Source organism: Apodemus sylvaticus, chromosome 3 (genome assembly GCF_947179515.1).
Source record: "Apodemus sylvaticus chromosome 3, mApoSyl1.1, whole genome shotgun sequence".
Lineage (NCBI taxonomy): Eukaryota > Metazoa > Chordata > Mammalia > Rodentia > Muridae > Apodemus > Apodemus sylvaticus.
The window spans coordinates 3,748,768-3,776,497 of NC_067474.1; the positions used below are offsets into that span (position 1 = coordinate 3,748,768).

Consider the following 27,730-nt stretch of genomic DNA (forward strand, 5'->3'; position numbering starts at 1 on the left):
TGAAAATGTCTCATAACCTCAAATATATTTTTAGTGTTCCCCTGTTAACTACCTATGTGTCACATCACACATCATACATGTGAGCATATCTTTACATATGTATACATATTAATACACATATATTATAGCTTAAACATACATTCTACTTTTTAGGGTAATAACATAATTTCTCTGAATTGTAGGTGTTAGAATTGGATACAATGACTGTATCATCACTATATATACAGTAATTAAATTAAATTTAAGCCAAAAGTACAAAATGATGTTTTCTTTGTATCTAAGACAACACTGTAGAAAAACAATAGTAAACTGGTCATTAAAATGAAAACAGGATTACAGTAAAGTAAATATAATTTGTTCAAACTTCACCATATGTGTGTGTGTGTGTGTGTGTTTATTAGTCCAGAAACCAATGTATCCCCCCCAAGGGGCAAAGTATAAGCTTATTTAAACCAGTACAGGTAGTTTGTCGTTACTCCTGGAAAGCACAGATTGTCAGTACAGGCACCACCATAACTCGGAGGGCACGATGAACATGGCACTCCAACTTTGTATGGTGCTTCTCCAATCCAGTTACCCCTAGGATGGAAAAGGAAAAGATATATTAGTGCTACTCACTCACCCCAAGAACAGATTTCTTTTACATGTACACACTATTGACACAGGATAATATTTTTGAAGAACATACTTACTGAAAATGCATTCTTTTTTCTCAAGCAGCTTGCTGCTATTAAAATCTTAAAATCTTTCTCTCTCTCTCTCTCTCTCTCTCTCTCTCTCTCTCTCTCTCTCTCTCTCCCCCTCTCTCTCCCTTCCCTGCTCTTTCTTTGACTAAGTTAACAGAATCTTTACTGACAGGTAAGTAATGAAGTCCTATCTACAATGTTTGGTAGTATCATAAGTTATGGACACTAGGCTTACTCTGTAACATTTGTTTTCTCTCTAACAGTGCTCTAGAGCACAAGGGCAGGCCACAATTCTACACACATAATGCTTCTTATTTTGTGCTGACTGCTTCTCAGTGCTGCTTTAAAATAGCTAGGATTTTAACTCACTCAGACAGGATCTGCACAAACTTAGATCTGCTCACATTCTGCCTTAGATGGAGGAGGTGCCCCTGAGGTGCCATCCCTCTCTGAGAAGCTAATTAAGGTTGCTGAAGGAGGGAAAACATTTTCGTCAGTGCTATATCCATGGGTAAAAGTGCCCATGGACGTGAAAGTAACAGGAGTTAAACTCATTAAGTCATAGGTCATCAGGATCAGAAAGATATGAAAGTAGATCAAGAAGGCTGGGAAGAAGAATGTGGCCATCAGGAATAGTGGAAGGGACAGGAGAGGGAAGGGAATAGGATATGATCAGAATCTGTTATATACATCAATGAAATGCTGCACTGGAACAAATTGCATATGCAAATCAAAACAACCCTGAGATTTCACCTTACACCAGTCAGAATGGCTAAGATTAAAAATTCAAGAGACAGCAGGTGTTGGTGAGGATGTGGAGAAAGAGGAACACTCCTCCACTGCTGGTGGGGTTGCAAATTGGTACAACCACTCTGGAAATCAGTCTGGCGGTTCCTCAGAAAACTGGGCACCTCACTTCCGAAAGATCCTGCTATACCACTCCTGGGCATATACCCAGAGGATTCCCAGCATGTAATAAGGATATGTGCTCCACTACATTCATAGCAGCCCTATTTATAATAGCCAGAAGCTGGAAAGAACCCAGGTATCTCTCAACAGAAGAATGGATGCAAAAAATGTGGTATATATACACAATGGAGTAATATTCAGCCATTAGAAACAACGAAATCATGAAATTCTTAGGCAAATGGATGGAGCTGGAGAACATCATACTAAGTGAGGTAACCCAGAATGAAAAGATGAATCATGGTATGCACTCACTAATAAGTGGATATTAGCCCGGAAAACTGGAATACCCAAAACATGATCCACACATCAAATGATGTACAAGAAGAACGGGGGAGTGGCCCCTGGTTCTGGAAAGACTCAGTCTAGCACTGTAAGGCAAAACCAGAACAGGGAAGTGGGAAGGGGTGGGTGGAATAACAGGGGGAGGGAAGGGGGCTTATGTGACTTTCAGGGAGTGGAGGACCAGAAAAGGGGAAATCATTTGAAATGTAAATAAAAAATATATCGAATAAAATAAAAATACATCAAAAAAAAAAAAGAAAGAAAATGTAAGTTAACCAAACAAGATGCCAAGTAGTTTGTTGCAGGGTATGAAATGTGCAATGAATTGCTATAGAGAAAATACTAGTTTTCAAAAGCTCATGAGGTTAATTTTTAAAGTCAGGAAATTTTTAATATTCTAATGTTTATAAAATAAGAATCAAGAGGAACTGTTCTTATACTGCGTCAGAGGAACTATAGTGATTCACAAAACTTTTTCCATATAGAAAGTCAAATCTTTTCAGTAGTTAGTTTTGCTTTTTCATGACCATGAGCACATACAACTACTCACTATCACTGCAATGACACCCTGATTATTATAATGAAGCACGTTCACTATTTAGAATAGCTGAACAAGTCTATGATGCTTCTGAGTTTTGCTCTTTAAATTATAATGAAGGATGACAATAAATTTATTTTCAGTATTAGATTATAAATACAGATAACAGAGTAAAGGAAATTAAGTGAAGAAAGAAGATCCGCTATGAGTGCCAAAGTCAGGTTGATCACAACAGATCCTAATAACCTAGATAAGATGCAAAGAGGGCTATGAAGCACATATATAGGATATGAAATTACATAGCAAACCAGTCAGATAAAATTCAGATCATTTCAAAATAATAAGTATACATATTAAAAATGTATTCATATTACAAACTGAAATGGAGTTTTAGAATTTCCTCCATTCTGGGCTTCTAGCTTCTCAACTTATCAGTGAGTGCAAACCCTGTGTGTTCTTTTGTGAATGGACCTCACTTAGGATGACATTTTCCAGTTATACCAATTTGCCTAAGAATTTCATGAATTCATTGCTTTTAATAGCTGAGTAGTATTCCATTGCATAAATATACCACATTTTCTGTATCCATTCCTCCACTGAGGGACATCTGGGTTCTTTCTAGCTTCTGGCCATTATAAATAAAGCTGCTATGAACATAGTGAAGCATGTGTCCATATTTCATACTGGAGAATCCTCTGGATATATGCCCAGAAGTGTTATAGCAGGGTCCTCCAGTAGTATCATGCCCACTTTTCTGAGGAACTGCCAGACTGATTTCCAGAGTGGTTGTACCAACTTGCAATCCCACCAGTATTGGAGGAGTGTTCCTCTTTCTCCACATCCTTGCCAGTACCTTGTGTCTCTTGAGTTTTAGATCTTAGGCATTCTGACCAGTGTGAGGTAAAATCTCAGGGTTGTTTTAATTTGCATTTCCCTGATAACTAAGGATGTTGAAGAATTTTTAGGGTGCTTCTCAGCTATTCGAAATTCTTCAGGTGAAAATTCTTTGTTTAGCTCTGTACTCCAATTTTAATAGGGTTATTTGTCTCATCTGAAGTTCTCTGTATATATTGAATATTAACCCTCTGTCAGATGTAGGGTTGGTAAAGGTCTTTTCCCAATTTTGTGGTTGCCATTTTGTCTGATTGACAGTGTCCTTTGCTTTACAGAGACTTTGTAAATTTTTGAGGTCTCATTTGTATCTTATATATCTTAGGTATCTTTATATTATATTTATATTTATTTTTTATATTATATTTACATCTATATATATTTATATTTATATATTATATTTATATATTATATTTATATTTATATTTGTATCTTATCTATCTTATGTATCTTTAATATCTTAGGGCATAAGCTATTGGTGTTCTGTTCAGGAAACTTTCCCCTGTGCCCATGTGTTCAAGGGTCTTCCCTAGTTTTTTTTCTATTAGTTTCAGTGTGTCTGACTTTATGTGGAGGTCCTTGTTCCACTTGGACTTCAGCTTAGAACAAGGAGATAAGAATGGATCAATTTGTATTCTTCTGCATGCTAGCCACAGTTGAGCTAGCACCATTTGTGGAAAAGGCTATCCTTTTTCTACTGTATGGATTTAGCTTCTTTGTCAAAGATCAAGTGACCATAGGTGTGTGGGTTCATTTCTGGGTCTTCAGTTCTATTCCATTGATCTACCTGCCTGTCACTGTACCAATACCATGCAGTTTTTTAAACACTATTGTTCTGTAATACTGCTTGAGGTCGGGAATACTGATTCCCCCAGAAGTTCTTTTACTGTTGAAAATAGTTTTAGCTATCCTGGGTTTTTTGTTATTCCAGATGAACTTGAGAACTGCTCTTTCTAACCCAATGAATAATTGATTTGGGATTTTGCTGAAGATTGCATTGAAGCTGTATATTGCTTTTGGCAAGATGGCCATTTTTTACTATATTAATCCTGACAATCCACGAGCAGGAGGGGGTTGGTTGGGGAATAGGGAGAGGGGAGAGAACTAATGGGACTTTTGGGGAGGGGGCACCCAGGAAAGGGGAAATCATTTGAAATATAAATAAAGAATATATCTAGTTAAAAAAATAAAATTATAGTACTTCCTACTTCGACTTAATGAATTCTACAGTTTGCTTAGAAAATAAGATTCCTAGAGGGTCATTGTGGTGACATCACATGCTAATCTAGGAGTACTCCAAGCCTGTCATGTGACACAAGTGTTCTCATCTTCTCTTGACTCCTCCAAACCTGTAATAAAAATATTAACTACTACTATGTATTTATTCAAAGCTACATGAGAGTAATGTGTGGAATCAGCCTATGTTATATAATTTCATACTTTCTACTTATTTTTAATTTTTTTTAAAAACTATTATGTACAAAATTTGGGAGGAAAAACACAGAATTAAAGTTTATTATAGATCGATGAAGGAGGGGAATAGAGGAAGCACAGGACGGAGAGAGAAGGGCTGTGATTGGGATGTAAAGAGAATAAATGAATAAATAAATAAATAAATAAATAAATAAATAAATAAATAAATAAATAAGAAAGTTGAAAACAGTTTAGTATATGCAATATTATCTTGTTACCAACTTTAAAAAAATCATACTCATTGTAAGAGAATAGAACAGTAAATCACTAAATTCATATATTATCCATTCCTTCCTTTCTGTTCTAATCCATTTATTTACATAATCGTTCTCTTTTCTTTATTTATTTTCTCACTTTCTTTTTTTCCCACGGAAAGGACTAGCCTACAAAAAACTTCATGCTGCTGTTGGAAAAATAATATTTACCTCCCAATCTAGATTTCATAAGTCTTAGTCATCTATGATCTAAAACTGTGTTTCCATTAATAGTATTATACATTAATGTTAATGCAATGACTTACTTGGAAAGCCTATAAATTAATACTATTAAGAAATTATATTATTTGCCCAAGAAGCAAACATCCAAATGAATTTTTAAAATCTGACTTTGGTCATCTCGTTACAACCAAGCCAAGTTAAGATGGAGGAAGTGTAAAGTGCTTAAGAAGAAGTACAAGACATAAAAGTAAAAATATCGAACAAATGCAGGGATTAGATTAATTCTGAAAAATTATATTTTTTCAGACTATAATCATTACAATAGTTCTGAATTTTCTGATTTTCAGAAGGGTTGGCTCAGTTGTATGAATGAGTCATGACCACATTAGCACATATGACACATTGTCTACTACCTCCTCGTGGTGGAAACACTGGAGAAAATTTTGTTTCAGTTTCACTTTGGAAGATACCAGGAGTGAGATAAATCTTTTGCAAATTTGGTATTTATTCTAAATGGCACAATAACACTGCATAAATATTGGAACACTTTTTTATTCTCAGTTGTTATTATCAAGAAGCTATTTTATCATGTGTTAACAGATATTTATTGTTATTTTAAGGAATATTCAAACATGACTAGGTTTTATAATCTTTTATAAATTTGTAGCATATTTATATATGTTATTAGATGATGAGACTGAGTATACTTTTATTGAAAAATCTTGTCGGGGAGGAGAGAAGAGTCTTTCCCAATATGATGCTTCCCTAGTAAAACATGTAGGACAGCATTCAAATACTGATAATCCAGAATAATAGGGTGCTGATACATTCCCTAGATGATGTAATCCCATTGATACAGGAATCAGTGCTTGAGGATACTTTTGATGCCTTTGATGAAGGTGCTTATGAAACACAGTGCTTACACATACCATGACCAAGCAGTGATAATAAGAACTTAGTTAGTACAGGTGTCTCAGTGTGTGCTCCTTACTATTTTAGCCCAGTACCCTTGTCCCAGTGAAGAGAAACTTTCTACCCTTTCTCTTTTTTCCCTCAGGACTGTAGGCATAGTGATGAGGCTGGAGATGAAGAGGAGATGATGTTGAAGAATTTCAGTAGAGTACTTTGACTTTTACAACTACCAAAAATGCCCCTCTGACTGTTTATTTCTCACGCCAGACAATGACTCAGGAAATGGAACTCAACTTGGTACTTACTTTGGAGCATAGTTGCAGACCAAGTACACTGCTCGTCGCCACACAGATCCCCAGACATTCATGTTTTGGCAAGTGTGAACTGCACATCCTATGCGATTAGAAGTGGCCCAAACCATCTGTAAAAATAAACCAATATCTTCTAATATTGCTTAAAAATGCCAAGTCACACAAATATGAAAAGCATTTTAAATATGTGAAACAAAAATGAACAAATCAGTTGAAACGACCTGTGTATAATGAGTGCACATTGGCCCAAAGCATCGCATAGGACACTGAGGGTTGCAGTCCTGAGGGTAAGGAAAGGCGTAATCTTTCACTTCATCATACCATGGTTTGACCAACTGGAGAATAGACCGATATCTAGATGTCAAAAGAAAGAGCAAAAAAGAACTCAGTACTCAGGTAGACTCATTTTATACTATAAACAAGTGTTGGAAGATTATTCATTATAACTCAAGCTCATGTCCATGCCTGACAATTACAATCATAATCTTATAAAGATATTGATTTCTCTGGAAGTGCAAAATATGCAAAGAGACTTCCTTGTCTAAGTCCATGTCAGGCTACTCTAAAAATGGAAAAACACAAATAATTTGGGAAAAACAATCCTACTTAAATTTATACATAACATTTACTCTACGGAAATTTATAATTGATCTAATTTTGCAAATCAAAGTAATTAAAAAATTTAACTCTAATTAAAGTGACATAAAAACAAAGTTAAATAATATTGGTCATGATGTTTTTCAGTAGAAAAAATATCCTGTCAATGAGAATAGCTATCTCATAGTTACATGTACATACACTTGTGTGCATACATAGATATGTGAATGCAGATGATACTATCTTACCAATCTGCCGATTTACTAATTTCACTGTGTGTGTGTATGTGTGTGTGTATGGAATATTCTGTATTCAATGGAAATTCTGTACACAAACACACATAGATGGCTTCTGCAAGATCATAGATTTTGGGTGTATGGGGTTGGAAAGCAAGACCCAGCATACACAATCAACCCTAAGAATCTGTTGGGTCAATGGTAAATACAGGTAAAGGTAGCATGTTTCAAAAGTAAGAGAGGAAAGCTGGTCATATTAGGCCTTATGAACTAGTTGTATAATGTTTTGAAAAAATATTGTTTATTCATAAGCCAAATATTTTCTGTCTTACAGAAATAAGTAGAAAATTCTGATATCACTTAAAATTAATACCATTTTCTGTGGGGTGTATAATCACGGAGGCATATGGGTAACTGCTTCCTACCTTCCAGTTCTTACAGACAAATTCTGACCCAAAAATCTCAGCAAATAAGAAGGTCCATGGTCCCAAATGCAAGTTGCTGCCCATGCCTCCGCAGATTTTGCAAGATTTTCATCCCAGACCTGTAGAAGTAAAATAGTCCTTCAGTTTTGCTGAGAACAAACAAAAAAAAAAGGAAAGAAAAGTGATAGTTCCAGTCTTCAATTCTTGGTCTTTAAATTATTTTATCTAAAACAAAGCCAATTCAGAACAATTCACTTAAAGTTAATGCAATAGGGATATACATTTGGGAGAAGGATAAGTTAAAAGAAAAAAATCACATCTAATTATAACATGGAGAATAATACTAAATGACCCATGAAATTGGAATGTATTAAAATAAACTGATTTAGCAAAATCCTTTATACATAAACAAGGAACTTTACCAACCATGTTTTTCCAAATAATTAGCAACCATTTTATCCAAATTAATATGCTCAAATCAACAATGCCAATACATTGTAACTTTCAAAGGTCAGATTGTGCTATAGAATACTCAAGTTTATGAAATGGTCACATTTGAAAGCATTAGAATCTTTCTCATCAATAAAAAAACATGAAATGTACTATTTTAGTTATGTGCACTAAACATAATTATAATAAAATCATTTCAGAGTACTACATACAAATACAATACATTAAGTTTGAATCAAATTAAAAAATATAATTTTCCTTGAGAAAACAAGTTAACAGTGAATTGCATATATTACATATATATGCTCATATATTACATTATTGTTAGTTGAAAAATGTAGACTAAAATGATTTTATAAATGTTAATGTAAGTCATCTCAAGACCTGCATAGACCTGCCAAATATTATGGACCTGTCAATAATAAGTTACTTCTGCAATGAAAGTCAACTTTCTATTAAAGTATGAAGACACAAATACAGAATATGAATAATTCCTGTACACAAAAGTTATTGTTGACATAGGACTTTAAAATAGAAATTTTAATCTAAAAAATTGATATCCTGTTACTTAGATAACAATTAAAACATAGTTTGTTTGGTTGATAATTTGTCTTATCAAACATTTCTTACTTCATCAAAAATTACTAAAGTACGAATTTCTGAAATATTGATTGTAATTCATTAAAATGGAAACCTGTATAATTACATCACAAAAGAGTTGATCTTCAACCAGCTCAATTCTTGAAAGGTTGTTAAATAATCAGAGTTACATGAGAAAAATAAATATACATATTATTTATTATTATATACTCTATCTTCAGTTTTATTATTATAATCAATTAAGTGTGCTAACACAGCATGGTACAAAGCACTCATCTGAAATGCAGTGATCTTATGTTGATCCTTAATTTTGCTACTGAGATCATTAGTGACTGAGGGCTGTCTTTTATCATTTGCCTACTAATCTATAAAACAAGAAGATTCAAAGCCATATCATCTGTAGCTTTCCTTCTGATTCACTGTATCATGATTTTGATATACTTGAGTATCCCCAAAATCAGTGCAACTGAAAACATGTACTCTATACAAAATAATTCAAAATATTTAATATGTGTTCTCTTCATCATGTGTTTATTTGTATATAGCAGTTAGGCATGCACATATTGAAGCCAGAGATTCACATCAGCTGTCTTTCTTAGTCATGCTTCACCTATTTATTTATTTATTTATTTATTTATTTATTTATTTATTCATTCATTTATTCATTTATTCATTCTTTCATTCATTTATTCATTTATACAAGGAATCTTCTTAAACCTGTAGCTGGCCCATTAGCAAAAGTGGATGGCTAGCAAACTCCAGGGATCCTCTGTGTCAATACACCTGACATTTTTATAGGAGTTTTGGGAGATTTAACTAAGGTTAAAATCTTCATGCATGTATTTAATTATCTCTTTATATTATTTCCATCCTCTGGTTGAGAAACAGTGAGAAAAGAGAGAGAATATGGCATATCTTAAATATATTAAAGAAAAACTTCAGGAATTTAACAACTTAATAATATAAAATACAATCTTAATGTTTATAATGTGCATACAAAACATTGGAAATAACAGTAACATAAACCAAGCAGTTCACATATACTTGAAAAATATTTTTTAAGAATATCCTTTGGTGACCCTTGTAAGGGATTCTAATATGAAAAAAATGTACTCAGGATTACTGTGGGTCAAATACTTATTATTTGCATGTGAAATTATAATCAGCAGTAATATGGAGATGGAAGTTACAGGTCAAGTGAGTTTAAGTGCTTTCTTTTTCTCTCAAGGAGTGATCTTAAGGAACTGATGTGACAGATTCTTCCTTCTCCATGTCCCTGAAAGAAGAGATAGGAAAGCCAATTCCCTTACAGAGAGAGTTGATTTCCCTCCATGTAGGAGATATGATTGACTGTATCTCTGATACCTTCTGGAGGGTGGAGCAAAGGAGTTGTGCTGTCTCCTTGTTTCCAAGCCTGGCCCACACCCATCTTCTAAAAGACAAAGTTTAACTTTGGAACAGGAGTTATAAAATTAGAGACTATAACACATTCCCATAATGACCTACCTACTTGCTATCTCTCCATTGGCTACAATTATACCTAATGGATATATAAGTGATTAATTTAGTGTGTTCTAATAAATTTATGGATATGATGAGGTTTGTTGAATCTTAAAAAAATATAACTGCATTTTAACACAGAAGTTCTAGGAAAGGGGTTGCAAATTGCATAGGCCTGTGGTTTAGATTCTGGATAGGCAATATACCTAGTATTTCTGGTATATATTTTAGTACATAATACCAGAATTAAATTTAACCTGCTGTAGAATATAATTATATATGAAATTGTACATATATAATATAGAATAAATTCAATATTGTGCCCCATTGATGTATCAATAGAAGAAACAAATGCAAGCACAGATGTGCCCTTGTTTCCATTACATGAATATTAATATGCCCAATAGCATAATATTTTATTAGAATAACTTATTTCAAATATCCTTACCATCTCATAAGACACTGTCACAGTTAAGCTACTTGCAAACCCCTCAATATTTCTCAATGATTGAAATAAAAAGAGTACTGTGAATTAATATACAAAACAGTTATAGAAAACTGGAAATAGAAATTATGCTATTATTTAGATCATTTATAAACTTAAAATCACTGACAATAGAGTAAAGTATGTATACACTTGTAAGTTTGCCCTATAGTTACTAATGTTTTGTTCTTGTCTAGTTAAGAGCTATTGAGTTAACCAGAAATGGACTAATTAGCTTTGAATTTAAATAGTTACCATGGATTTTCTGTTTATTAATAAATTAGCTTGAGCTAAGAAGAGTATTGACTGTAAATCACACAAAACTAATACATTTAGCCTAAGACACAAAACAGATTCAAACTGATGTCATCTTATCTGGCAGAGTTGTGACCCTGAGAGATAAGAGGAAAATGAGAAGAATTCAGGATCCTCATCAAGTTCAGAAATGTTTTGAGTTTGACTCAGAGACACAATTGGAGTCAAAAAATGTTGCTTTATGGGAGAAAGTTTTCATCTTATATAACTGCAGAAAAAATAGATAATATTAATACAATACAAAAATAGTTTGTCATATGCTTTGAGATCTTCAGTGTGCTAACAAACATGATCATGTGACACAATGGTACATTTGACTATCTACTTATGTTCCAGCCAGGGTTTCTGGCTAATAAGAAACAATGGAATTTGGGAAGGTAACTCTAAACTTGAGATTATAATTACAGACTTGTTGAAACATTTTCTTTATAATTCTAAAGAATAAAGTATGGAAGTGTGAAAAAGGACAAAATTTGAAGACTGAAAATTTTCAGATGCTTACAGCCTTTTGCTAATATTTGCAGTAATTAGAAGAATATGGCTTCTCACAATAACAAATGGTCTTGTATTTCAGTATAAAATATGCAGATAAGTCATTACTTCCAATTGTGATTTTAAGTTGAAAATAATAAAAGTCCGGTACATTTTTTTAAAAAAAAAAGGGATGTAAAATGTGATTTTATTTCTTTAACATTTGCTTCTTTTATTTTTCTAGTATTTCAAAATTTAAGAGGATATTAAATCTGTATTTCTTGACTTCTATGAGTTTCTTAAATATTTAGAAAACCTAATTATCAAGTCAAGTGAAATACTTAAACAAAAATGTATTACATTCAGAAATAGAGCTTAAATATTTAATTTGCAAGAGATAGACATTAAATAAACATGCTATTTCAAAATAAGCTACTTTCATAAAAAAAATCTCCCTGTAAAAATAAAAAGCAATTAACTAAAGTTGAAATTAAGGGAAAAATAATAGCTTAGAACACCACAGTCAACTGTGAAAAAACTATTATATACATTGCAATCATCGTAAAAGACAAAGTGCTAGAAATAAAACATTTTAGAGATAGATTTATGAGCTGTATATTGACATGGGTACCATCATAGCAAAAATATGGAAGACAAGCATGGGATATTTTGTAGATCTTCATATTCTTGGATATTTACATGGGCGTTTCACACATATTCAGAATTTTTTGGCATTTCACAGGAGATATTTTATTTTTGTTTTTAATCCTTTCTCTTAATTGGGGAAAGAGTATTGATTTGTAGAAGCCATAAACAAATTAAGGGGTGACAAAATAATGCTGCCCTGGAGGGCAGCTAAAGTATCAACACACTTCAAGGACATTAGGAAAGACATTTATGTCTTAAAATTGGTAGACTTACTGTTATTAGATAGGCATGGGTATGAAATGACCAATGAAGGATACTGAAATAAACAGGAAGGAAGCACTGCTAAACTATCCAGGAGATCAGAGAAATGAACCCTGATTAGGCTGGGGAGGAAAATACATGGGAACAGAGGAAAAGACCGGCCCTCAGAAGAATGATTCAGGTTATTGACTAGATTAATTGAATAATATTCAAATAATGTTATATTGCAAAAATAGGAGGCAGGTAAAAGAAATGGATTGCAACAGCATCCCCAGTCCTAACAAAAGCAACACCACACATTGTATGTAAAAATATGTAGGGAGATAGAGCTCTAAGAACAGAGTACATGATGACGATGGGAATTGGTGGACACTGACTTGTGGAGATTGCTTTATTTCTTGAAGCAGGATTTCCTTCTGGATCTCAGGATGGAATTTTATGCCACCAACTTCTGTAATTTACAAGTGTGCACCATCACCATGGGATTTGTACTTAGAAGATGGCCATTGCCAGCATGTATGGTTCACAAAATCCACTGTTATTATTTCTATTATGTTAACAAAGATGTATTTTTCTTTGTATTCATTTCAAAATCCTAAAGATAATAAATAAAAATATGGGAGCAATCTGTTTTCATAAAACATTGATTTAAAACACATAATTGATCTTCCTTCAACTCCAGTTAAGAAAATGTGAATCAGCAGAATGTGTCTATAAAATCTGCCAATTATACTAAGGATAATGGACAGTAATATAGCACCATTATCCCTCATTGGACAAGTCAGGTCATTGGCAAGCATCTCACAGTAGAAGGCACCCTTTTGGAACCTAATCTAACAGAGGACAAACAGGAAGTGCTATTTTTCTACACAGTTTCAAGTTCTCAAGATGACCTAATGACTCTGTTCTTCTGGATACTTGTGCTTTGGTAAGGAGTGAAATTTGATTTTGAATTTCCTGAATAACATACTTGGTTTTCCAGGTTTTTAAAGAAACCAAATATCTTAGTGTAACCTTCTCTCAGAGTCTGTGTTGGCAAGTGTTGAATGGGGAACAAATTTATGCATCCATATATCATTTAAAGGGCTCATTGTTTAAAAAAAAACTTCATATCTGGGATTGATTGTCCAGGAGCAATGCCATAGTTATCTTAGCAGATACTCAAAGATGTTTAACACTATCATAAGATACTTTATCTATTATTTTCCAAGCATAGAGAATAAAAGTATAATTTTATTTACAATTTTTAATTTTTTTTAATATTCTCTGATAGTCTCAGATGAAGAGCATGTAGGGAAATTTACTCTGCAAATGATCCAAAAACCAGGAGAGATGAACAGACCAAGGGAAACATGTACTCTACCACACTGTACTGTAGTGTAGTATGCTGTACTGCACTGCTATTTGAAACAAATATTTGCTGCCAACTAGATCATTTGAGTCAACATGTTCAAATACTCAGAGAATTTATGCTTTCCATGCTTTGAATTTATATTTCTAATGAGGAAATCTGTCCCCATCTCTCAAGTCTGTGATGAATAAGTTTGATGCTGATAATTAATGTTTCCACAGTTCTAAAAGGGCTAGAGTGCACTAAATAATACCTGTTACTGTTGTATGGAATGTTTAGGGGTTTGGGGAGAAACACAGAATGGGAATTAGTTTGAGAACTTTTCATGAATTTATCAACTATTATTCTCTACTAAACAAGCAATCTGATAAGAAAACAGATAAAGCCTGAAGTCATTGAAAATTCAGGAATAGAATTGTATAAAAACAGGCACTTCCAGGGGAAAATAACATTAGACAAAAGGAGATACCATTGAAGAATTTTAGAAGTTTTTAAAAAAGTATTTTCCTTCCTTCATACATTGTTTTGCATCTGTTTTTCAAATTAAAGTTTGAAAATAACTGTTAGTGGATTCTAGCAATGATCTTTCTCTTCAGGGGTAGTGGGTAGACACTCGTTGTCATCTGACAGTGGCATTTAGGCTATCAAGGAATTTTCATGAATGATCACTTTTCTTCATTGACTCAATAACACAATATGCTAAAATGGATTTCTTGATTGTAAAACTATTCTGAAATATGAATGTAAATCCCATGTCTTATATTACCTACTCCTTAGAACTTAGCTATCTGTATGACTATCTGCTGCATTCTGAAAAAAGACTTCCAAAGGATGTGCATAGAAAAAGTGGGTGAAATGTTCATGCTTAACTAAATTATGAAGTATGACATTTTAGTGGAAAATATTGTTTCCTTAATCTTTGATCGCACTGATCACTGTGGAATTTAAGAGACTTCATGAAAAGCTATTTCTAAAATCAACATAATTGGGCATTCTATCATATTTATGTTAAAATGTTTGTTATCTGATTTGACATGCTATAAATAATATAACATGGTGGTACTCACAACTCACATTCTTTCTACCAAACCTCAGTTCAGGATGCATTTGTGCCATTTTTATTCAACTTTTAAGAACTTAGTTTTTATCTTCCTTGACCCTCCTCCAGTATCATCCTTCAAAACTTCTCAGAAACTTTCAAATACCTCTAGTTCATAAACACCAAATGTCCATGGGTTGTTTTTGATAGTTGTCATATATATCACATTAAGACACAAGGTAGTCAGACTAAAGATAGCAACGATCTATGTTTTCAAAAGTCCTCTGATTTTTGTCGAGAAAATGCCTTATCTCAAGTGAGCAGCATAGCTTTGGCTTTGCCCTACTTAGGTCCTTGAAGCAGACTTGGATTAGGGGGCATATTCTTGCAAACAGTCTTGAGTAGTTTTCTATAGACAGGATCTTCAGTTCCATGGCACTGTTCCTCATGCCTTTGGGAGAAGGTTCTCTTTTGACTGTCAAATCATATTCATAACCCAACTTTTCTGCAGTGAAAGAATGCACCTTCCTTCATTCTATTTCCTATTCAATCTCTATAGCCTTGTTCACTAGACAACAATCCCCTGCCGTTTCTTGGCTTCCTAAATTTTGTTTTGCCTTTTGTGTTCTTATACTTGAAGTGACCTAGCAGTCCCCCTCAAAGACAGAGACAAAGTTCTGAATACTCCATCCATTAAATCCTTCTCTGAAACTTCATGTGAATCACTCTTCTGGACATGATTTCCAAAATGTTTCACATATTTTTTTTTCCTGAGGCAACCAGCTTACTCTGTTGTCTCAAAATACTTCAGGTTTCAGTTATCTCTTGCACAGACTGTCATGACAGCCACTGACTGGCCATCCTGTCTCTACTTTTGCTTCTTTATAGACCCACCTCATCCTGTCACCAGAAGGACATTTCTAAAATTCAAATTTGATTGCATAATTTCCCAGCTAAAACTTTTAGTACTTCCCATGATCTTAATACAAAGTTCAATCAAGTTTCCTCCAATAAACTTCAACCTTGTAATATTCTTTGTATTTGTACATTATTTGTAATTATAGTGTTTCTATGTCTTCAACATGCCACCCTGTATCTTATGGAACCCTTCTATACTGATCATATTGTCCTCATCTTTATCTCTTGTCTGTATAGGATATATAGGCTAATATCTAGTATGATCACTTTTGGAAACTGGTACCATTCTGTACTTCATGCTATCCCTGAAATAGGCCTCTTCTTGTGGTCTCAGAGTCAGTTCTGTAGTTACTCTGCTTCAGCATGTAGCACAGTGCCTTGTCTACTTCCTTGATATATATACAGTGTTTTCTGTCTCTGTTCCTCATTGCCCTCCACTGTAGCAAAAAGACCAGCTGGTAAACTTGTACTGTGTAGTGAGAGACTGAGTATTAAAAGACTTGCCCATCACCTCATCATAGTCACATATTCTAGGCAAAACCCCACTTGTTTCTTAACTATTAACTGTGAGACAAGATGTGACACTAGGTTCTATAAACCTTCAACATAAACACAAATTTATTTTTACTTCCAAGTATAGGACCAAATATAATTTGCCACCAAGATTGTAGTACTCATTAGGTAACCCATATGTGACTCATAGGTATTCTTTTTCCCCAATGATATTATTCCAAATCATCTAACTTTTACATTTTTAACATGAATTGCTGGCAGTGGTGGTACACTCCTTTAGTCTCAGCACTCAGGAGGCAGAGGCAGGTAGATCTTTGAGTTTGGGGCCAGCCTGATCTACAGTCAGTTCCAGGGCAGCTGGGGCTCCACAGAGAAATCCTGTTTCAAAGGGCCAGTATGTCTATGTGTGCATGTATATATGTTTGTTTATATGTGTGTGTGTCTGTGTGTGTATACTTCTTATAATCTTTAACCTTATAATCTCTTATGAGAAAATGCTCTTATCTTCAGATTTGGAAAAGTGAAACAGAGGAAGGACATACAATTCCAGGGATGAGTACATTCTTTTGTGTGCAAGTAAACTACAGAACAGTGTATCTGCACAGAAAGCTCCTACAAAATGTTCCTGGTCTCCACTAAAAGCCAAACCACTCAAGTTCTCATGCAGAAGAGCAGCATTTCCAAGCGCCTTTCTGTCAGTCAGCTTGCTCAGTTCACTACGTTATGGCAGTAGTTCTCACAGGCCTTCTAGAAGTCAGAAAAGCACATATTAAAGACTTAAATTAGACACAGCAAATTTGCTTCAAATTTGCTTTAAAAATCTAGTTCTGTTCCCCAGCAGTCACTGAGTAGGGGTGACCTCCTCATATGTGTAGAAGTCATAGTTCTAAGCTTTCCCTCTGCCCTTGATCTCAAATATCACAATCTCCCAGATTCCTTTTGTATTAGCTTTTTTCTGCACCTCCTGGGCAGCCTGGCTGGAGAACAGTGCTATAGTTGTTCACTGCTCATTGTCTGGGGCATCCATTGCTTTGCATTCTATCACAGCCATTAAGCACCTATTTCAGAGAATCAGTGTCATATGTTCCTCCTCCACAGAAATCTTCATCATGTTCCAATATGATTAGCACTTCAGTCTCCAACTGTTGCCTGTTTTGCATTTATTACATCAATTCCATACAGCAAAGCATTACACTGAGTTATACTACTGTTTTACAACTATTTGTTCTGTTTTTACTGCACTTTCTATACTTTAAAGATAACAATTCCTGTCTTGGAATCCTTCCTCCCATGAAGAGTCTTTAATTCTATAAAATTAATTTATTAAATTGCTCTGAAACAGAGAACATCCTGCAAACTGAACTCAGTTGAAGTTTTGCAAGTTCATTCTTTGGGGGATAATTTTTATCCTAAGACACTAATGTGGTTTGTGGTTTAGAGTCATGGTTTAAACTGCCCTTAGGAAGAATGAAAAACAGCTGGTGTCCAAAGCACCCTGGAAATTAATCAAGAATCTAATTGGAAAATGGGAGCCAGCAGTGCTTTTGCCTCACCTGCACATTTTACACTCTTTGCACTATTATTAATGTGACAAGACTGTGTATTGCACACAATGTGTGTTTTATTAAAGTCACACATACTATATAAAATACTATATAATCATTTTATGAGCATAAAAATGCAGTGCTCAAATTTCTTTTGTTTTCTTTGATTGAACACTATCTAGAATAAGTACTTGAAGAATATAAGGTTCTAAAGAATGTCTTAAATATTTCTTATTTCAATTGAGTGAGATGAAATATCATGATGGTATCAAAATTTGTGCTATATAAAAACACAAGTCTTTATGGGACTGTTTAGATGGTCTAGTTGGTCCTGATTTAATTTTGGTATTTGGTATCTGTCAAGGAAATTGTCCATTTCCTCCAGATTCTCCAATTGTGTTGAGTACAGGCTCTTGTAGTAGGATCTGATGATTTTTTTGGATTTCCTCAGTTTCCGTTGTTATATCTCCCTTTTCATTTCTAAGTTTGTTAATTTGGATACTTTCTCTGTGCCCTTTGGTCAGTCTGGCTAAGGGTTTTATCTATCTTGTTGATTTTCTCAAAGAACCAGCTCCTGGTTTTGTTGATTTTTTGTATGGTTCTCTTTGTTTCTACTTGATTGATTTCGGCCCTGAGTTTGATGATTTCCTGCCTTCTACTCCTCCTGGGTGAAATAGCTTCTTTTGGTTCTAGGGCTTTCAGGTGTGTCATTAAGCTGGTAATGTATGCTCTCTCCGTTTTCTTTTTGGAGGCACTCAGGGCTATGAGTTTTCCTCTTAGCACTGCTTTCATTGTGTCCCATAGATTTGGGTATGTTGTGTTTTCATTTTCATTGTGTTCTAAAAAGTCTTTAATTTCTTTCTTTATTTCTTCCTTGACCAAAATCTGGGGGAATCAGTATCCCTGACCTCAAGCAATACTACAGAGCAATAGTGTTAAAAACTGCATGGTATTGGTACAGTGACAGGCAGGAGGATCAATGGAACAGGATTGAAGATCCAGAAATGAACCCACACACCTATGGCCACTTGATCCTCGACAAAGAGGCTGAAAACATCCAATGGAAAAAAGATAGCCTTTTCAACAAATGGTGCTGGTTCAACTGGAGGTCAGCATGCAGAAGAATGCGAATTGATCCATCCTTGTCTCCTTGTACTAAGCTCAAATCCAAATGGATCAAGGACCTCCACATAAAGCCAGACACTCTGAAGCTAATAGAAAAGAAACTGGGGAAGACCCTTGAGGACATCGGTACAGGGAGAAAGTTTCTGAACAGAACACCAATAGCGTATGCTCTAAGAGCAAGAATTGACAAATGGGACCTCATAAGGTTACAGAGTTTCTGTAAGGCAAAGGACACCATCAAGAGGACAGATCGGCAACCAACAAATTGGGAAAAGATCTTCACCAATCCTACATCAGATAGAGGGCTAATATCCAATATATATAAAGAACTCAAGAAGTTAGACTCCAGAAAACCGAACAACCCTATTAAAAAATGGGGTACAGAGTTAAACAAAGAATTCTCACCTGAAGAACTTCGGATGGCGGAGAAGCATCTTAAAAAATGCTCAACTTCATTAGTCATTAGGGAAATGCAAATCAAAACAACCCTAAGATTTCATCTTACACCAGTCAGAATGGCTAAGATTAAAAATTCTGGAGACAGCAGGTGTTGGAGAGGGTGTGGAGAAAGAGGAACACTCCTCCACTGCTGGTGGGGTTGCAAATTGGTACAACCACTCTGGAAATCAGTCTGGCGGTTCCTCCGAAAACTGGGCACCTCACTTCCAGAAAATCCTGCTATACCACTCCTGGGCATATATCCAGAGGATTCCCCACCATGTAATAAGGATACATGCTCTACTATGTTCATAGCAGCCCTATTTATAATTGCCAGATGCTGGAAAGAACCCAGGTATCCCTCAACAGAAGAGTGGATGCAAAAAATGTGGTATATCTACTCAATGGAGTACTATTCAGCCATTAGAAACAATGAATTCATGAAATTCTTAGGCAAATGGATAGAGCTAGAGAACATCATACTAAGTGAGGTAACCCAGACTCAAAAGGTGAATCATGGTATGCACTCACTAATAAGTGGTTATTAACCTAGAAAACCGGAATACCCAAAACATAATCCACACATCAAATGAGATACAAGAAGAAAGGAGGAGTGGCCCCTGGTTCTGGAAAGACTCAGTGAAACAGTATTCGGCAAAACCAGAACTGGGAAGTGGGAAGGGGTGGGAGGGAGGACAGGGGAAGAGAAGGGGGCTTACGGGACTTTCGGGGAGTGGGGGGCTAGAAAAGGGGAAATCATTTGAAATGTAAATAAATTATATCGAATAAAAAAAATTAAAAAAACAAACAAACAAACAAAAAAACACAAGTCATTGGGGTTTCATCTAAATGCAACAAGTAATGGGTGCTCACTGTCTATATACAAAGACTTTCAAACAACACAGAGACAAAGATGAATAATAATTATGTTAGTGGCCTGTAGCCCTAGAGTTAGAAAGTTAGCAAAGAGTGCACAGTTAACTATTTGTCAAGTTTGGTTGTGATGAGAACAATACGATAGACATGGAGGAAATGAGAGGACATAGAAGTTCAAATGAAAGAACATATGAAAAATGTCATTAAAGGAACTCCTATGCTAATACAAAAATCTTTAAGAATAGGATAAATGAATTAGTTAAGAAGGAGACCATGCATAGGTGTTGGGGGGGGGGGTACACAAAAGGCTCAGAATAATGGAACTACAGTCAGTCTAGTACAATTAGAGAAAGTCCTGAGCCTATGTTAATGTTTTATGAAGCTCTCCAGAGTAGCAGCACACTGGAGAGGATAATTTGAAGATAGAGCTGGTGACTCAGAGCCTAAGAATTTATTATGTAGTACAATAAGCATGTCCAGAGATTTCTGGGGTACACTGTACAGGTTAGGAACTGACCCAGCTTTCCAGCTGATGCCAATTCAAATCAGGGTTGAGTTAGTTGCAGTAAAACTAACAGTGTCCCACTGAGATCCATAATTTTCACACTTCAAAAGTTGAGTCACTCGGTGTACCTGCTCTAACTTATAAGCTACCTGTTAATTTATGCCTGCCACTGAATGCCATCACAAGGGGACCACTCAAAAATGTTCTAATGATGTGTTGAACTATAGAATTAAAAAAGCAAGGCTGTTTCTCTCTTAACTTGTCAGTTTTTTCTTCCTCTGGTCCTTTGCCTGTTCTTTTCTCTGGATATCCCTCATTTTTCAGTGGGAATTTTTTTCCACCTGTTCCCCAGGCCAAACTCTCCAAGAACCCCAGAGAGTGCTTACTACTCACCTTAATAAGCATTATCTTCAATACCTCGCCAATTTCTGGCCTGCTCTAGTTCACATATTTATTTGGGTTGCTGTTTGATTACCACCCAGGAGTTGAGGTCTTTTGTTTTGTTCATGAATCTATCCTAGGTGCTCAGAATAGTTCATGGATGCAGTAGATTCTAAGCAAACAGTGAATATGTGTATTTTTCAGATTTTCAAATGTCCCTGTTTTGCATTATAAAGTATATTGTTTTGACTATGGATATTCATTATTTTTTGAACTAAAGATGATTTGCAAATATATACCACATAATTAAGACTCTTATGTATTGTTATAAAAAAATTATATGGAGGGATTTGATACCTGAACAGAAAACAATGATAGAATCATAAACAGAATGAGGATAACCTATTATATCTTCTGGAATTTTTATGGAGGTGATCAACATATGCTGATATCCTCAAAATTTCCTTCAGAAGACATATGCTAGATATAAGAAATAAAGAGATACCTCCCATTGTTATCTGGACAATACAACTTTGGGGCACAGTGTTTTAGTTTAATTGTTAACACTTCTTGGTATACATAATTTCATTTGGAAAATTTTGATCACAATCTCAACTCCAGATGGAGAATGTGACCTATCAAATGAGGTCATCACTGGAAACAATTAGCAAGGCTCTGGCACATAGCAGCAATTAAATAAATGCATATGGAGTGACTTAATCCTTGATAAGGGCTGATGTAATGAGAAAACATATTTATGTTTTCTATTGATTTCTACTGGGTTGTACACATTTATGCTTCCAATCATGGTGGTCTCTTTAACTTCAATATTATTATCATAATGAATTATATTATTCCATTCTTTATTGATTGCTTATTATATTCATTGTTATATCCAAATAAGGAAAGAGAAGGCAAAAGAAGTCTTAGAACCACTGAGTATTGAGTTCATAGTGAGTGAAACAGTCATGATTTGAAACAAGAGGAGCTTGCTACCAAAGCTAGCTCAGTGGTTTGGCCTTTGTCTGAGATTTTATGTCAGTGTGGTCGTAACCAGAAAGTCCTCCCTCACCTAGTAGTCTAGGTATTATACCTTTCTGAGCTCACACAGAACTCAGCACTTTCTTCTCTCATAATCTATAGTAGATTTTGAAGTATATCTGTTCCTCCATGTATAACCATATGCCTCCTGCATGTAAGCAACTGTTTCTGTTTTTAGATCTTGAATGAGTTCTCACTGAGTCCTTTTCAAAGAAAGTTCAAAGAAATTCATTAAAGATAACATTTAGTAAACAAATATATATCTGTGAGTTCTAGACTTATTTCTTTGTCTCTTAACTCATATATTTCTTACAACAGTCTCTCCCAACAGACACTAACTTTTTCCTTATCATAGAAAACATGACAGTAGAGTTCACTGAGTAAAGAGCTCATGCCCCTTAAAAGGAGAGTCTAGAATTTGAACACATTTTTAGGTTCCAGTAGCCACTATTTTAATTATGGCATTATAACACCCATGACTGATACTATGACATCTTTACATTAACGTAATCCATTTATTTTCTGTGTGACATTAACACCTGTAATGAGTCAAGAGCAAAAGGAAAAAAGTAGATGATTCTAGAAGCTAGAATATATATGTGTGTGTGTGTGTGTGTGTGTGTGTGATCTTCATTGCATCAAACAGACTCAACACGTAATCTCATAAAATGTAGAACTTTAAAGCATAACTTTGCATAACTTCAGAACCAAAAGTAAAGTTCAGCAAGACTCATTTCTTTTAATACAAACTTAATATTTTTGCTCTCTTAGTGAAAAGATTTAAACATAGTCTATTTTTAAGAGCAAGCAAAGAATGTGTTCATGGCAACTTGGAACAGTGTGTGAGTAAGTGCAATGGCTTCACTCTTATCTGAATGACATAGCCTTAAATCACATGGAAGAAAGAGTCAGCTTGTCCTCCTAGGATAGAAATAAATTAATGTTGGTGAGAGCTTTGTTCAAGAAAGGAGAGACACCTAGCCAGGAATAAATCATGCATAAGAAACCTTTAATTTCAAAAAATATTCTCAACATTATTTTAGTTGATAAATATGACTTTTAGGTTTAGAAAGCAGAAAAAAATACCTCATGAATTTAGCTCTGAAAGATGACTTTCCAAATGTGGGCAGTCAGTATACCTAATTGTTTCCCTCCTTATAGAAAATGTGTCTTATAAGGGTTATGCAAGTCACAGAAGAGAATCTATATAGATCCACCTACCAGTATGTCTCAGATACCTTAATCCATAAAAGAACACAATTTAACATTAGAAGATACATTAAAATCTTTTCCCAGGTTGCTCAAAGATGTATCCTTGGCAAACAAACACCATGGTCCATTTTGATCCTTTTAATATGCAAAGGAAAGCTTTCTCACTCAGAATTCGAGAAAGGAAAAATTCCTCTTACCATATATTCCATGTTTGCTGCTGGTGGAAACACTTTGCCCCGAACTTGATTATGGTAGTCAAGAATGGCGATCATGTCATTCTGAGAAATGTACCGCTTCCGCCTGGCTTTGGGGATACCCTCAGACTCTAGTGGTGTGCTGAAGGCGGCTTCAGTATCAGTGAAGTTATTGGCCGGCAGAGATGAGTCAGTGGAATTTAGTAAAACGACAATGCGTGCTTCAGAGAGAAGGGACAACAGGATCGCAAGACAGACTGCAGAGATCATTATCAATTTGAGAGATGGAGAAGTCCTCCAGCTTTGCTTTCTTTAAAGCAAAAACAGTGTAGAGTTAGAGCCTTTACAAAACCAACCAAACAACAAGCAAATAAGCAATCAGAAAAGAGCCATAGAATATAAATTTACAATGTCATATCTTGCAAGAATTGTTTGGGTGGATATTGTCCTAAAATCCTCAAAATTGTTGAGCGAAAGAGAACCTAATGTAATTTCTACTCATTTGGGTGTGCTGTGAGTCACACCTTTTAAAAGGAACTTTCTAGAGTTAAAGAAAAAAAACATGAACATTTCAGTCTAAAAATGAATGGGAACCGTTTGCTGAAATGCCTGAACTGCAAGACACATTGCTACAATGCCTGTTTCCAGCCAGGAACCTTTAGTAACCCAAGATGACCCTGAGATGAACAAGACAAATACAGGTAGCCACAGCAAATGTGCTGATAATTTGTCCTAGACATTCTGCATACCGAGTGACAGAACACCTAGGGTTGTACAGCAATTCAGTCTCACTGCTAAAGGGAAAAAAAGATGCAAAAATTGCTTTAAGATAATTCATGCAATAAAATCTTGTTGACCCAAGTAGCTTACCTCTGCACAATGCCAAAATGAATACACTGCTCCTCCAGCAATTTAAGTTTCTTTGTTATGTTGGAGCATCAACTCTTGTAAGAAGAGTATGCCTTATTACAAGCTCTCAGAGTGCAAACGCCAGAAGGTTTGAATGCTGCTGGCTACAGAAGTAGCTAACAGCTTTTATACGTCAGTTTGCAAAGTCCAGAAAGGGCAGGCTCTCCTAGGGTCTCTCAGCCAAAATCCAAGGGGAGGAGTTTGTGAAAGAAAAAAAATAACAGTGTTTGGGTGGCAACCTTTTTATGTGGCGGTGAGGAAATTGAGTCACACCCACAGCTTACAAAGCACGAATCGTGAGACAGCCCCCTTTTCACTGAGCTTCTACCTTGTCTGTGAGTGGTTAATTTTTTTATTCTTAATGTGCTCTTGCTCCTGGCCCCGATACCAAAAAAGACTGTGGGTTCTTGAAAACACAGATGCCTGAATAACAAGCAGTACATTTTCTTTTGAGATGGCAGCAAATGACATAGGAGCTGAAAAAAGCAGGCTGATATTAAATCAAGAGATCAACTCACACAGTTAATCTGGGTGGCCACAAATATGATTCAGGAGGATGCCAGGCAAGTCAGTAGCAACCAAACTATAGTGTATGATGTCGGGTAATACGTGCTCTGGTGGCTCTTCCGTCTGTCTCCATGTGGTTTTATTCCTATAATTTATGTATTTATCTCTTCTCATTCCATCTTCACTCCTTTTTTCTTTCTCCAAAACAGTACAGTCAGTAAATTACCTGCTTTCTACCTACCTTGTATAAAACATGAAATGAAACTCACAGCAAACGACAGAAGCTAAAATAACATGCTTCCGATTTAGTAGCATATACCTGAAATTTCAAGCAAGGAACAACTGAGCTTCCCCTTCAGAATATTAAACAGTACAATGGAAAGCATGAAGGATCATACAGAAGCAGCAGCAGCAGCAGCAGCCAAAATTGACTTGCTGAGAATATGCCATTGGAACAAAATCCACATCTGGCAAACACAAAGAAAGAATACAAATGATACTATTGTAATCTGTAATGAAAAGATCCCCTGAAATGCTATGGGTTGCTTTCTCATTAACAAACTCTGGATCATTTACAACCAGTTAGAATAGGTATTCTGGAAAACATAAACATATTTGTTCAGCCTGCTAATGGGACTGTCCTCTGCATGTTTCTGCAGGATGAGCATCATGTGAATTCACAGTCACCAAATCAGTGAGTATGTGGCATACTGGACTGCAAGCCAGGTCTCCTAGGATTTGTTCCCAGTCATATCACTCTCAATCTGCATGGCTCAGTGCATGCCTTTAACTCTTTGTGGGTGAATTTTAAAATGATAGGGAGAGCATATGCTCCCTTTGGCAAGTCAGCCATAAGTAGATTTCTGAGGAGGGAAGTTAATGATCTGAGTCAGAAGTACCTCTGAGGGAACTGTGATGATGCAACAAGGGTAAGTATCAGTGTTCAGGCTTTGATGAGGGTTGAAGTCTTAACTAAAGTGAAGTCACATTAGGAGAACCAGAACTGAAAAGCCAATAGCATATCAAGTACAGAAGGTGAGTGGCAGCAGCAGGAAACAGAAGACCAAGTGGACAGCATGCATGGGATTAGCTACTCACAGCTTGAAGATTTCAGCTGGAGCTATCCAGTGAGGTTCAGAGCCCTTCTGAAAGTCCTGAAGTTATCTGAGTCAATCTCAAGTATGTGATAGCAAGTTTCTGGATCTCTGTTTCCCAGCCTTTTCAAGAACTTAATAGCAACTGAGGTTTCTCTAGGTTTTCTGCCTATCTTAACTTAGCTAAGCTAAGCCCTGATATGGAGAGGGAAAGGGATTTCAGTGCCTGCAGAGCAAGCATGAGCCTTTTTTTTGTCCAGGATAGCTGGAGTCTTATTCTTAAAGCTTCATAATAACCAACCACCCATTGCACTAGCAATTACCTTATTTGCCATGTATACAAAGAGGTATTGTCCACGTCTTGGAATTTGGCTTGGGAAATGTCCAGAGAGATGAAAATATGAACCCTGGGAAATGTGTCCAAACCATAAATGGGTTTCCTCTAAGAAGAAACTGAAGGATGGAGGATGAGAAAAGAAAGGATTTTTTTTAAATAAACCTAAATATTGGAAGGTTACTGATTAGAGCCCAATTACACAAAGGCAAAGCTGATAGTTGCTTCATCCTGAGACCCTAAGGAATGCCAATGCTTTCAAATGTCTCTCAACACACATGAATTTTGCTGTGGAATTTTTGACTATTAAGGAGCCCACAAACCTACAGAATTATAAGCGAAAAGACCTGTGGGAGGAGAGTTGAGAATTCTGCTTCCAAGCAGACATTTTGCCAGAAGTATTTGAAATACTTTGGAAGTGATTTTAATTTAAAAATACTTGCAAAATTAAGAGGCATGCATCCAAGTTGTCAGTAAAAGAACTATTAATGAACAGCTAACAATAAAGTGATTCTTTACTGAGCTCCTCTTGAAAAGGACCGGTGATGTGTTTTAAAACCTTTGGAAAACTGTTTGCCAATTGAGACAGAAGTGAAGTGAGCCTACATACTGAAAAGAAATATGTTAACAATCAGAAGCATGTTGGAACCTGGCAGAAAATAGTTGGGATTCTAAAAATGTAATTGGTGGCCTTGAGTGGTACATCTGTGTGATAAAAAGTGTATATGAGTGTATCTGTGTACTCAGTACATAACTTTAGCCACTTTCTTTCTGTCCCCCTATTCAAAATCTGTTTTATGATCTAGTGACATTGACCTTACAAATTAGAAATGTAAATTTAAGGCATCATCTAAAACCTTCTAAATGTGAGCCTTACACCTTCCAGGATTCCCAGATGATTAACATGAACATTAATATGTGGAAAGTATGAGCTAGACTCCTTTGTTTACAGAATTGTAAAGAGTCAGCCACATGCATAGCCACTGTGCAACTGATGGAGAGGTCCATTTATCTGCTCACAAAGAGTTTATCAAAGACAGTGTAAGTATACACATAAGCTTTTGAAGATGATAATGCAAGTCAACTTCTATTATATATGAAATATCTGATGAATCAGGAAGTTTCTGCCTATAGCATGTTACTTAGAAATCAGAAGTTTTTGAATTGCTGCATATGCCCCATTCACTCATATATACACACAAAGCATGCCATATAAATAATTATGTTTTTCTTGATTACTACAGCCACTTTATAGCTAATATT

The 27,730-nt window shown here is 35.4% G+C and overlaps 1 protein-coding gene across 1 annotated transcript in view; it reads right to left on the minus strand.

Annotated features, from left to right (window-relative positions):
* Nucleotides 1-405: 405 nt before the first annotated feature.
* The window catches only part of Pi15 (peptidase inhibitor 15), a 40,299-nt gene continuing 12,974 nt past the window's right edge, over nucleotides 406-27,730 (minus strand). Inside the window, exons 3-7 of the mRNA XM_052175388.1 lie at nucleotides 23,627-23,933; nucleotides 7,758-7,876; nucleotides 6,721-6,853; nucleotides 6,494-6,609; nucleotides 406-579 (exon numbers count right to left, since the gene is read on the minus strand). Of these exons, the coding sequence (XP_052031348.1) occupies nucleotides 444-579; nucleotides 6,494-6,609; nucleotides 6,721-6,853; nucleotides 7,758-7,876; nucleotides 23,627-23,933 (811 nt within the window). The 3' untranslated portion in view covers nucleotides 406-443. The remainder of the gene's footprint in view (nucleotides 580-6,493; nucleotides 6,610-6,720; nucleotides 6,854-7,757; nucleotides 7,877-23,626; nucleotides 23,934-27,730) is intronic.